General features: G+C 53.1%; 1 protein-coding gene across 6 annotated transcripts in view; it reads right to left on the bottom strand.

The window, feature by feature from the left end:
- The window catches only part of TMEM63A (transmembrane protein 63A), a 36,418-nt gene extending 25,400 nt beyond the window's left edge, over nt 1-11,018 (bottom strand). For 4 of the 6 annotated variants that reach the window (XR_496366.3, XM_007988286.3, XM_073011475.1 and 1 more), the window contains exons 1-4: nt 10,928-11,018; nt 5,987-6,186; nt 2,845-2,924; nt 579-645 (exon numbers count right to left, since the gene is read on the bottom strand). Coding sequence is in view for 4 of the 6 variants with exons in the window: in XM_007988286.3 (XP_007986477.2) it covers nt 579-645; nt 2,845-2,924; nt 5,987-6,172 (333 nt within the window). In the remaining 2 variants the exon portion in view is untranslated. Of the gene's footprint in view, nt 1-578; nt 646-2,844; nt 2,925-5,986; nt 6,187-7,785; nt 7,976-10,927 lie in introns of all 6 variants that reach the window. The other 2 variants (XR_005236054.2, XM_007988288.3) reach the window with 2 other exon arrangements.
- Nucleotides 11,019-13,062: the final 2,044 nt, after the last annotated feature.

Here is a 13,062-nt window from a genome sequence, read left to right as displayed (position 1 = left end):
CAATCACTGACCAAGAGGTGAGGCAAAAGAGAGGAAACAAGTCTAATGGATTGGATGGTCTGCTGGAGTGGGTGTTAGGGGGAAAGGGTGTCTGTAGGTTTTATTGTCCTTCACATCTCTTAAACTTAATACCCCTAAAGCTGGGCTGTTATCCAGCTAGGAAAGACAAATATTTGTTCAATAATTCATTCAACAATGACTAAGCACCTACTAGGCATCAGGCGCTGGGGAACAGAGCTGGAGAAGGCAGGGCTCTTGCCCACATCTGGCTCATAATCCAGCTGGCAAGTCCATAATTAACTGTCACACAAAGCCATACATGTAAGAGAGAGAAGTGCTGGGGAAGCCCAAGGGATTCCGTAGCCCTTTCCGCCTGCAAGTTCATCCAGTCTCAAGATCCCCGGTCATCCAGCTGCCATCTCTCCTGTGGTACTTCCCAAGTTCAGGTGCCTTCGTTAATGCAGAAAAGCACTTTCTCCAGCACTTGGCACTCAAGCTCCACCCTGCTCCCTCCCCAAAACCATGACTGCCAGTCCCCAACGCCTGGCCATGACCACAACTGTTCCTTAGATACCAACCAGCTCATTTTCAAAGTCTTGTTGCCCTGAGGAGGAAGTCGATGACAATCTCTGAAATCTGGACTCGCTAGAGACACAAAAAAGAAAAACAATGCCAGATAATTCCTTTAAAAAAAAGAAATCAAAGAGTCAAAAAGATCATGTCCAGTATTTTGCTGCCTCTTGGAACTCAGAACCAAATCTACCAGCCCTCAATGGCTGAGACAAAATATAACTCACTCTGTGAAAGACAGAGACAAGGACAATGACCATTCCCAGGCATGGTATAAAACTCTACGTTATATGGGATGAACAGCAAGGGGTCAACACCCAGAAACCATATCATTGTGACTGGTCTAGCTAAAGTGACTTCAAAGGGTTGCCGATTTATAGCATATTTCCCAATATTATCAAATAAAATTTGGAATAAATACTACATTTTATCAAATCCAAGATACCACTGGTTGTAATCTGCATAATTATTTTATGAACTGTTAAAGAAAAAATGCTGCCAAATAACCTATGACCAGCCACCAATCACAAGATGCCTCCCAATTCTGGAGATGAGAAAATATCAAAACATATGTTTTAGAGTGGACAAATGATGGCACTTTATATTGTGGCATTGTAATCAAATCCTTTCTTGCAAGTACTCCCATAAAAATACCCCATGTGCTATAAATATGAGGTGTTTACAATATGTGACTGCTTTTCTTTTCTTTTTTTTTTTTTTTTTTTGAGATGGAGTCTTGCTCTGTCACCCAGGCTGGAAGTGCAGTGGTACAATCTTGGCTCATTGCGACCTCTGCCTCCCGGGTTCAAGCAATTCTCTGCCTCAGCCTCCTGAGTAATTGGGCTTACAGGCACCCGCCACCATGCCCAGCTAATTTTTGTATTTTTAATAGAGACAGGGTTTCATCATCTTGGCCAGGCCGGTCTTGAACTCCTGACCTCATGATCCACCCGCTTCAGCCTCCCAAAGTGCTAGGATTATAGCTGTGAGCCAACATGCCTGGCCGTGACTCCTTTTCTCTAGTCTCCTATTCCTGGTTCTACTGTCCCCCTGCTAAAGACAAAACACATGACGAAACTTAACTTTAAAAGCCTTTGCAGAGACCTTCCCTTTTGACCTTCATGGTGACCTCATGGGGAAGCGACGACAGAAGGAGACCGACCCTAATAAGTTTGGGGCCTTGACCGAGGTTGCACAGCCAGGGATGCAGCAGGGCCCTCTGATCCCCAAGTGGTCTTTTCAACCAGAGTGCACAGCCCCCACTTCTAGCTGAATGTGCTGTAAAGGCATCAGATGTCCCAAAAGTTTCTCCCCAACAGTCCAAGGTCATCACCTCAGGCTTTAGCAAATCCCAGAGCAGAGATCATGGGAAAGGATAGTGCATTTTCAGGTACACCTCTCCTTTTCCCAGTTCAAAGGACCCTGCCACTCACGCCACATGTCAGGAGGGGCCCGAGAGTGGAGGGTCTGCCTGAAGAGCCCCAGGGGAGGCTCTGGGTGGCAGCTGGGGCCAGTGCCTGAGTTTTCATCACTCACTTCCTATTGCCACATCTGACATAAGATCCTGGGTGCAAACAGCCAGCTGGAGCTGGAACGTCAGGTTGTGCAGATCCAGAATTCACTGTCACCCTTTAGGCGACATGAACAGAGAATCCTAGAGCCTCACGCAGAACTAGAAGGACCTGAGGCCCGGCCGAGGGAGCCTGTGCTTTGTAACAGACTTATCCAAAGCCGGCACTGACCTGGCAGGAGGGTGGGACAGTTCCCTGACGGCTCTGCTGCCCTTCTTGATCCTCACCCAGCCCTGGCCCCAAGCTAATTAATTTCAAAGATAATCACTTAAAACACTCAAGGTGAGAAAGAAAATGGGCATCCTCTTCAGAGGATGATGAAAGCCCTCAGTATCTAAAGCAACCTGTTCGAGGCCAACAAGGTTCACAGTCTTGGCCCAACAGAAGCCCTGAGGGAGCTGAGCATCTAAGCCTGGGTTTTGGTTTTTGTTTTGGTTTTGTGAGCACAATGAGGGTAGTGAGGCTGACCTCATGGGTCTGTGGTGAAGAGCAAAGAGAATAGCTATTGGTACAGGCCAGGTAGATACACTCAGTGAACACAATCTAATAGCAGTGTCACGTGTGGGTCCTGCCCACACAGAGGGCTTCATAAGCCCCCAGCCAATTCCAGGGACACACCCACACTATACACACATATATGTACACACACACTCACATACACGTACGCACATGCATGCTCATAGCCTAGGTGATATGTCTTTACCTGTCTGCTTCTGACACCAGAGCAATGCGGCCAAAGTCCCAGAATCTTCTTCTTATAATGGAAAACACCAAGATTAAGAACTAAAAATAGAAAATAAACCAAGTAAAAGCATATTGGATGGCTTCTCATTAGAAGACACAGCGGTCTCAGGGGTAAAACCCACCTGCCCGCACTCAGTAGGGCTAGAAGGAAAACACACAGGCCCAGAGAGGGCACTGAGCTGCCCAAGGCCACACAGCTCAGTAGCCTGGATGCTTTGCTCACCCCTTTCACCAGCTCCTGTCACCTGTGCCCACGCCACCAAGGCTGCCAGCGCTGATGCCAAGCTTGCCTGGATCCTGCCTAGTTATGCACGTCAGCCCTGTCTCTTGCTCTCAAGGCAGCAGTGACACTACAAGGACCCAGTCTCAGGCCCTGATCTGCCTTCAGTGGCCCCTAAGCAGAAGGGTAAGGTCTGGCCTCACAGCAGTCCCAGGAACCAGTGTCCTTCTTCACTTTACAGAAAATTTCTTTTTTCTTTTTTTGAGATGGAGTCTCGCTCTGTCACCCAGGCTAGAGCGCAATGGCATGATCTTGGCTCACTGCAACCTCCGCCTCCCTGGTTCAAGCAATTCTCATGCCTCAGCCTCCAGAGCAGCTGGGACTACAGATGCCTGCCACCATGCCCGGCTAATTTTTGTATTTTAGTAGAGACAGGGTTTCACCATATTGGTCAGGCTGGTCTCGAACTCCTGACCTCAGGTGATCCACCTGCCTCAGCCTCCCAAAGGGCTGGGATTACAGGCGTGAGCCACCACGCTGGCCAGAAATTTCATTTTAAATTACAGAACCAAGGTAGCACAGCCTCCTCAGGCTGAGCCAGAAATGGTCAGATTTTTCCTCTGAGTTTGGTTCCCCTGAAGGCAGGCCCCGCAGGCACAGAGCATGCATGTAGGCAGCAAGGCCCCACAAGAACCTGTGCTCGGGCTGGCTCAGCCTCCGTAAGCTGGGACACCTCAGCAAGCTTGTGTCCAACGGCAACCTCAGGGCTGGACTAAGCCGGTTAGCTCTAGACATCTGTACACTCTAGACTGTCCTCCCTCCCCACAGTCCACCTTGGCAGGCTCCCTGCCATGTTCCTGCCTCTCTTCCCTCCCTAGACAGGGTCCCTCTCTTTGAGGTTCAGGGAGGTAGAGAAATAAATCTTAGCAAGCACATCCCTGCCTGCTCTGATCAGAAACAGGGGTTTTGAAGGGGGGCTTTGTTTTCCTAAAGGAAATCCAGAAGACCTGAACCCCAGAGGCACTGAGTTCTCATGGAATTTTCTTCAGGTGAATCAGGAAGTTGGTGACATATTTTCAAAGGCAGGTGAGTTGTGTTGTAGGAAAACCACAAAACCTGCTCAGCAGGTGCCTGCCCTCCCTGTCCACAGCAGCTGCTGCCCTGGCCTGTGCAGTGCAGATGTTTCCCACAAACCCATGCTCTCCAGGGCCCTCTGGCTCTTATGTGTCCCTGCTCCCCCACCCCCAAAACTTACTGCAATAAAAACCCACCCCTGGCCAGGCACTGTGGCTCACTCCTGTAATCCCAGCACTTTGGGAGGCCAAGGCTGGTGAATCACTTGAGCTCAGGAGTTTGAGACCAGCCTAGGCAACATGGTGTGAAACCCCATCTCTACCAAAAATGCAAAAATTAGCCCGACGTGGTGGCATGTGCTTGTAGTCCAAGCTATGCAGGAGGCTGAGGTGGGAGGATTGCTTGAGCCCAGGAGGAGGAAGTCGCAGTGAACTGTGATTATGCCACTGTACTTCAGCCTGGGTGACAGAGTGAGACCTTGTCTCAAAAAAAAAAAAATTCACCTTCAGCAGCACACTCCAGTAGAGGGTGACTCTCTTCTCAACCAACACTGTTGTAACAATACCCACCCAGCCCACCTAGGGTCCCTGCCCAGGCCCCCCTCTCTTTACTCCTCACCTTGGCCAAACTCTCCCCACCCTGAAGACCCAGGGCCACCCTCCTCTAATCCCACCAACTCTGAAATCCACCCCAACACCGCTGTCCACTCCTCCCTGCTACCCTAAGCCACCCTCCCCACATTCCCCACCCAAGCCTAGTCTCCAGCTCCAAGCAGTCCAAGGGTGTTTACTCCATCAGAGCCATCTGCCCCCTTCATTCAGATGGTCTCTGCTACATGTTAGGAGACAGCATCATGAGGCACTGGCCAGCCCATGGCATTTGTGAAAAGAAGAGGCACTTTAACCCCAATAAATCTCAGCCAGCTAACGTTGAGTCTGCATAAGGAAGAACAATGACATGTTTCAAATTGGAGGCATCCTTGTAAACAAGGAGATCTACGTTAAAGAAAGGCCACCTGCTGAAGGCACGCTCTGAGAATCAGCTTTTGATTCTTTTTTTTTTTTTTTTTTTTTTTTTTGAGACAGCGTCTCGCTGTTGTTGCCCAGGCTGGAGTGCAGTGGCACGATCTTGGCTCATTGCAACTCCGCCTCCCAGGTTCAAGAAATTCTCCTGCCTCAGCCTCCAGAGTAGCTGGGATTACAGGCATGCGCCACCACACTCAGGTAATTTTTTGTATTTTTAGTAGAGACAGGGTTTCACCATGTTAGCCAGGCCGGTCTCGAACTCCTGACCTCAGGCGACCTACTCGCCTTAGCCTCCCAAAGTGCTGGGATTACAGGCATAAGCCACCATACCCAGCCCAGCTTCTGATTCTTTAAAAACCCCAGGGATGCCAGAGGGGAACAGGAGGTGACACTTGGGAATTGCAGTTGCTCTATTCTAGTCAGTACTCTCCATTCACATTTCTCAACCCCTTGAGATGACCCTTCCCAAGGGCCTTAAAGACATGACAGGCAGAGAGCTCTGCAATCATGGTAATAATCACAGGCGTAGCTATGTGAGTATTTTGGCCTTATCCAATCTCCAAAATTCTCTGAGGCAGGAATTATGATCTCCATTTCCAGAGCAGAAAGGGGAGGTGCACAGAAGCTATGTAACATGCCCAAGTCACAGAGCTGGTAAGCAGCAGAGTAGGGATTTAAACCCAGCTATGTCTGACTTCTCATCTAAGTTTCCCAGAAGGCCCTGGGCGGGGGATTTAAACAAATAACTGAGGCAGTAGGACACGACTCGTGAGGGCTCTCACCAGGAAGCAGCTGACGTCTATGAGCAGGACAGTGGGGATGCCACCAAAGGTGACTCCCTGGAGCACGGTGCTGTTTTTGGCCGAGTTGTAGCAATAGGAGTCATTGGGCTGGTCCCCGAGGCCCAGCTGCTCCCTGATGGACACGGCCTTGGACTGCCACAGCTCCAGGAATGGGGAGTCCGCCATCGTGCCTGTCTTCCCTGGAGCACAGGACAACAGAACAAGGCAGACAGATGTTCAGCGCTCAAATTTCTTGCAGGTTCCCACCAGTGCTGGCAGAACCAAAGGTGGGCATTTCCCCAGGGACTGGTCGGGCACAGGGAGCCAGCAGCAAAGAGTCCAGGAGAGCCAGACATTGGGCCTCTGAGTGCCTGGCGGTGTCCACAGAGAATGGCTCCATTATGGGACAATCTTGGGGGATCAGATGGTTAGAGTGGATGGCTCATCCAGGACACAGTGGGCAGATCCCCAGAGGGGGTGACATGGAGTAAGGGAGGGACAGAGTTGCTGCAGCTGCTGGCTTAAGAAGTCCTAAAGCTCCTCTAGCCTCCAGGATTCATGTTGGGAAAGTCACTCCTGCAGAAGCCACTGGCAGATCTGCAGTACAGGCAGGGGAGAGGGAGAAAGGCACACAAAGGCAAGAAGAGGAAAACACAGGGATAAACAGGGAAGAAGGGAACATCCAAGTATTTATGATGGTCCATCCACGAACCACAGACAACACCTCACTCCCACTGCTCACAGAATGTCAGAGCTGGGACCTCAGAGATGGGTCCATCTGTTATACTTGGAAACCAAGCCTCAGAGGTTTAATAACTTGCCCCAAGGTTAAGGTTAAGGAGCTGGTCAGGGCAGAATTGAATCCCAAACCCAGTGTCTTGACGCTCAGATGCCAGTTCTCTTTTTACTTTGCCACAGAGGAGAAAGCAAAGGGGTGGTCTAGGGTAGGGAGGGGGAGGGAGTCAGGAGTTCCAAGGCCTTCTCAGGGACCTCTGGGTCCCCCAGCTCTGCCTTTTCACACATACCCCTCCTGGGTACCATCAGTCTAACTGCAAGGCCCAGCATTTCCAAAGCAAACACTGCTCCAGGCTGGGTTGTTGACCTTTCCTTCCTGAGGCTCCTGGTGCCCCTGGTGAAGCTAATAGAAATCTCCAGTGTCTGTCCCCTGACACCTGAGGCCCGGGAGTTAGTGTCCAAGTTCTCACACTGTGGCTGAAGGGCCAGAACACATGTTCAACCTGGACTTGCTTAAGATCCCATCTGCCCAAATCTGGTAAATCTAGAATTCCCAGGGGATTTCTGCTAAGTCTGGTGCTTCTAGCTGTTATAGGGACAAAGATCTTGAGAACAAGAAGAAAAGATATAGAGAACCCAAACAGATGTTTGGATACCAGTAGTGCTGGTGGGGTATGTTGGGTAACCCCTAGGCCTGCAGTGCTGGGAACAATCACACATGGACACCTACACACACACACACACACACACACACACACACACACGACAGGAAGTACAGGAAGGGTGAATAAGTGGAAAGTCCAAGAGCATGGGAGCATCCCCCTGAGAGCCAAGTCACTTTCTCAACCTTCTAAGAGACTTGGCAATGGCTGGAGGTAGTGGGGGTTGTGATGCCAGAGTCATGGGGCTGCTGGCTCTGAACACACTCACAAGAGTGACCTCTGGAACACAGATGTTCTTGGCTTCCCTTTAAACCCTACCCAGTGGTACCACCCAATGGAACACCCCGGCCCAACACTTTGAGGCCACCACCTACCCCTCCTTCTTCCTGTCCCCACACTTACCAGGCGCTAGGGGAAGGAAGGACTGTGGATGGACCCGTTGGGGAGGTCCTCAGTTGGAGCTGTCTCTGGCAAAGGCAAAAGCAGCCCCGGTACCTCCCAAGCTGCGAAGGGCCAGGCCTCAGAACTAACACTCATTTCCTGCAGGGCTTTCCTGACCAGCAAGTCCTGGGGTACCAGCCTGTAGACTTTCCTGAAGGATCACAGACACCCAGCATCACATGGGAGCCACCCTTTTCCAGCGTAGGGGTCTGGATGGAAACCCTCCAGCACACACCTGTGTATGCATGCTGCCCATACGGAGCTTTACGTTCTGCCCAGTGGGCTCCCTCCTGCCTGGATCTCTCCCCAAACTCCCAGAACTGGTTCTCCATCCGTCAGTGCTCCTCTGTGCGACTCTACTCCTCCTTCCTCAGCCAGCACCACCTGTGGACCCAGCCTCTCTCCTCTTCACCAATAACTCAGGGACCTGCTGGGGTTAGGGGAGCGGCCCTCTCCCACAGAAGCCCTGGAGGCTGTGGGCTCATGGTAGGACCCCAAGCAAAGGACTTCACCTAGGCCCCAAGGGCTAGTGCTACTGGGGAGGCTCCCCAAGGTTCCCCCAAGGTTCCCCAGGAGCTAGAATTAGGAAAAAGGAACACAGCAGCATGAACAAGGAAGGCTTGAGAAGTGAAGTGGAAAGAAAAAACATCCCATAAAATGCTCACAGAGGGAGCATTGTCCCTGGAAAGGGGAGGGTGCTGTGGTGGTGCTGGGAGTGGCAAACCCTCGCCAGGACTGCAGAGAAGGAGAGAGGCCTCCACGAAGGGAAATACCTGTGGCTTCTCTTCCCCCTCCCGCCCCAGTTATGCCTCTAAGTCACTTGTCTCTTGCCCAATAGGCTTCCCAGGGTGGTTTGACAAAGTCTGATAAGAACTCAGGGAGGTGGCTAGCAAATACTATGAGCCTGAGATGGAGGTAAGTTCAGGTGGCCAGTCATGTCTGCCCTCTCCGATGAGCACCCAGGTTAGGGCATAGCTCTGGGGATCCACAGTCTCTCTCAGACCCTTCAGCTCAGTCCCAGCCTGTGCCTGCCCATTAGACAGGTAAAGTCCAGATCCCACTGAAACAGCTCCATCCCTCTGGCTCTCAACAGGACAGCTCCTCTGCATCTTCACAAACAGGCACGTTGTGCACGGGCAGCTGAGAACACAGACACCATGAAGCAGCGCTGCCAGACTGAGGAGAAGGCAGGGGGAGGGGAGCACCCAGCTGGCAGCTATATGGAGGAGGCCAAACCAGCAGCTAGGCACTGTGGTTGCAGTGGCACCGCCTGGCTGAGAACCCCAGGCAATATTCAGTCATCCTAGATGTATGTGAACGCCTAGCACTTATCTGTGCCTTCCAGAAATTCTCCATTCATCCCCTTATTCCCACTCAATATGCTGAGGGTAGGAAAGCCAAGAATTACTGCTGAGGCCCAAGAGCCAGAGTGGGCAGCAGGTGACTTCACGCTCCCAACCCAAAGTTCAACCCATGTGCATGCAAGCATCTGATTGTGGCCAGTGGGAGATGGCTAAATCCAACAGCTGTCTGAACTTGCCAAAGTAAACCACCTATGCTAACCCACTGCCCAGTCTCCATTGGCAGCAAAGATTGGCCTGGTGACCAACTTGACAAGCTCTAGAAATGCCAGCACAATGTTGCAGGAAGTATATGGATATTGTTGGTTCTTGCAAGAAGGCCCGTACAAATTCAGGGTAATTTTATCATCACCAAATCTTTCAATCCTGTGATGACCACAGCAAAACTACAAGCTGCTCCAGCCTTCTGCCTCAGGAGCTAACTCTGGTCTTTCAGATGCAGAATAAGGTTGCAGAGTAAAGTACAAACTTCTCCTTATGGCAACACCAAACAGGACCTAGTAACACGGACAACTGTTTACCTCTACCCTGGAGCACAAACGAAATGACACAGCCCCTGGCTGAAACGAGAGGCAGTGTGGCTCAGGGATTATGTGAGCAGACGCTGGAGTTAGGGTCTCAGCACCACGCAGTTCAGACAAGCAGCCTAACCACTCCGTGCCTTGGCTTCCATGGCCCGGAAATGTGAGTGATCACTTTCTCTCACGGGGCTGTTGGGAGGCACAGACCCCAAACAACACCTGTAAAGCACTTAGCCCAGGACCGGCCCTAGCAAGCAATTAGAAGCTGTTTGCCTTTATTTTAAGTCACCCCTCCAGCTAATGGGAAACACAAGGGCAGGACCCCACCTGACGTCTTCTCTGTTAGAGCCCAATGAACAGCTAGGAGAGACCTTTGCCCTATACTAAACAAAGGAAGGGGGTGTGTGAAGGGAAAAGGAGCCTCGGAAGCTTCCGTTCATATCCCCCTGAAGGCACAGCAGACTTGAGGATGACCTGACAGGTGTGTGTGTGGGGGGGGGGGGGGGTGGTCAGGGGGTCCACCACGCTGTCCACCCCTGCCCTTGAAGAGGACACCACCTGCCTGGGGCTGAATGACCAAGGCCCCTCCAGGGCCTCAGGTAGCTATTCTTATCAGGTGCTGGAACCTTTGCGGATTTGGTTTCTTAGCAGAGCTCGCCTCACCTGTCCCGCACCCGCCCTTCCCCCCAAGTTCCCAAGTCCCCAGCCTCCGTCCTCAGGACTCCGCCAAGGCTGCAGGAAGTGGTCACCCAGGGACAGCCCGAGGGTGGCCTCTGCCTTCCTGGCGTCACGAGACTCGGACGTCTGGCCCTTTCCCCGCGCGGCCTCGTCTAGGGTCGGAGGAGCCCAGAGCTGCGCTCCTAGTTAGGTGAGAGGTCGGATTCCGCCGACAAATCCCAAAGAGAGGGATGGGGAAGGAGGTACCAGCCCTGAAAGCGAAAAGCCGGAGCCTCGGAGAGGGAAGTCGTGAAAAGCTGCCAGGAAGTCCCGAGGAACGCAGGGCTGGAATGGGGGCGCGGCGACCCCTGCGCTGACCCTCTCCTCCCACCCAATCCGGCGTCGTCAACCCCTGCTTGGGGTCGGGGGCTTTGGTGTCTGCGGAGGCTGGGAGCCGTTCCGGAACCGGACACTTGGGGAGCACCCCGACGTGGACCCGGACCCGCACGTCCCAAGAAAGGCGGAGGGCGCATTCCCCCCCTTCACGTCCCCTGTCCCCTGTACCTGCGGCGGCGGCGTGTCTGGCGGGACCCAGCCAGGCGGGGCGTGTTCCGACCAGTTAAAAGTTACAAAGTGAAACTCCGGCGCCTCCTGCACATGCGCAGAGCTGCGTCCACAGCTTGCCCAATTTGGAGCCTTCGCCCGCGCCGGCGCGAGCCTGGACGCAGCCGACTGCGCCTTCCGCGGTGGCCCTCGGCGGTCCTCTGCCCTGGCCTGGCCTCCTCATCGTCGCTTAGCCCCGCAGGTCCTCCCGGAGGTCTGCAAGCCCCGGACCGGCCAGCTCAAGTCCAGAGGCCGAGAAGGGATTCGTTGGGGCGCACCCTCTTCCGTCCCCCTGCACGCCTGGACGCCTCCGGGAGACCTGGGCCAAGCACAGGGTGGTCGCAGCTCAGGGAAAGCATCTGCAAACGTTGGTCCCTGTGGTGCTTTGAATTTCCCCGAAGAGCTCTTAGACCCGCCCCGGGAGGGTGGAGGTGGCGGGGTGGTAGCATGGGGAGCTCAACAGGATTCAGCCTGCACCTCGGCTCCGGGCAGTCGGGGACCGCGCGGAGCGCCCTGCGAGAGGCCGCGGCTCCCCCGCCGCTGTAGAAGGCCGGACCGTGAAAGCCCGGAGGGTCTTCGTTCAGGCAAAAATGTGGGGGCGGGTCGCAGCATTTCCAACGCTCCCTAGGGCCAAGTCCATTACTGCCCGAGCCAGGGCCGCCAAGGGCACCTACTCCAGCCCAGCTCCGAGAGCGCGGCATGCCTCCCGGTCCGGAGCCAGATGTTTCCAGGAAGCCGGTGGCCTCTACAACTGGACCGCAAGCTGGCAAGAGCAGGGCCGGCCCACCGCGCCAGGGACTTCTGGGCGCTGCGCAGGAAGCGAGACTGGGTTCGGGGAGGACCGCGCGCCCTGGAATCAAGGAGCAAACCACCCCATCCGCAGGCCCCTGTTTCCCTATCTGTGAAACGAGTGGTTGGACCAAAGCTTCCTCTCAGGTCCTTTCTAGCACCAAACCTCTCTGAGTTCTGAGCAGTCCTCACCCCACGTGCACGGCTTTGCGGGTTCTCCGACCTCTTCCATTTCTGAGCTTTCATCTTTTTCTGTAACGGTATAAAAATATCCTTCTTATGGCCGGGCGCCGTGGCTCATGACTGTAATACCAGCACTTTGGGAGGCCGAGGCAGGCGGATCACCTGAGGTCGGGAGTTTGAGACCACCCTGACCAGCGTGGAGAAACCCCGTCTCTACTAAAAATACAAAATTAGCCAGGCGTGGTGGCACATGCCTGTAATCCCAGCTACTAGGGAGGCTGAGGCAGGAGAATCGCTTGAACCTGGGAGGCGGAGGTACAGTGACCCGAGATCGCGCCATTGAACTCCAGCCTGGGCAACAAGAGTGAAACTCCGTCTCCAAAAAAAAAAAAAAAAAAAAAATTCCTCCTTACCTCCTTGTCCCTGATTCTAGCGCCAGTCTGTGGCTGTCCAGGGGTCGGGTGGGGAGGGTCTCTTCCTGCCTCTCTCAGTTCTTTTCTGTCCCATGTGGCTTCCCCTTCTCTCCCCAAACCTCTATCCACTAGTTATTTCCCAGGGTTTTTCCTCTGTGCCCACCCCCACCCAGTATGATCTCTGCCCTTGTCCCTCCAAAGCTGGGCCTGGCCATCCCCCCTCCCCACTCTCTTATCTCCACATCTGACCATCTGCAGAGTCCTGGGTGTGGCCCCTGGACTCCTCGTTGGCTCCTGAGACTGTCCCTGTCCAATCTTCTTTCCACTCCCCACTCCCCACTCCCGCACCTGCCTGTCCTCCTCCCTTCCCTGCCTCAATGAATGGTGCCCCCACATGTCTGGTCTGTGGGGGCACCATTCACTGGGGCAGGGTCCAGGCAAGTGCAAGGTTCCGGTCTTGGTAATTAGAATGCTGGAGCCACTGACAAAGATTTCAGAGAAAGAAAGGATTTCTAAATTTGTTCTTGAGTAGGTTAAGGTTATTTCAAAATCAAGAGACGGCCTTGATGGATCGGAATGTGAGTTGAGATAGCCACAACCTTTGTTATGTCAGTTGTGTGAAGTGTTTGTAAAATCTCTGTTTTATTTTTTAATTTTTAATTAATTTATTTATTTACTTATTGAGACAGAGTCTCGCTCTGTCGCTCAGGC

This window comes from Chlorocebus sabaeus, chromosome 25 (genome assembly GCF_047675955.1).
Source record: "Chlorocebus sabaeus isolate Y175 chromosome 25, mChlSab1.0.hap1, whole genome shotgun sequence".
Lineage (NCBI taxonomy): Eukaryota > Metazoa > Chordata > Mammalia > Primates > Cercopithecidae > Chlorocebus > Chlorocebus sabaeus.
This window is presented reverse-complemented; position numbering and strand designations above follow the sequence as displayed.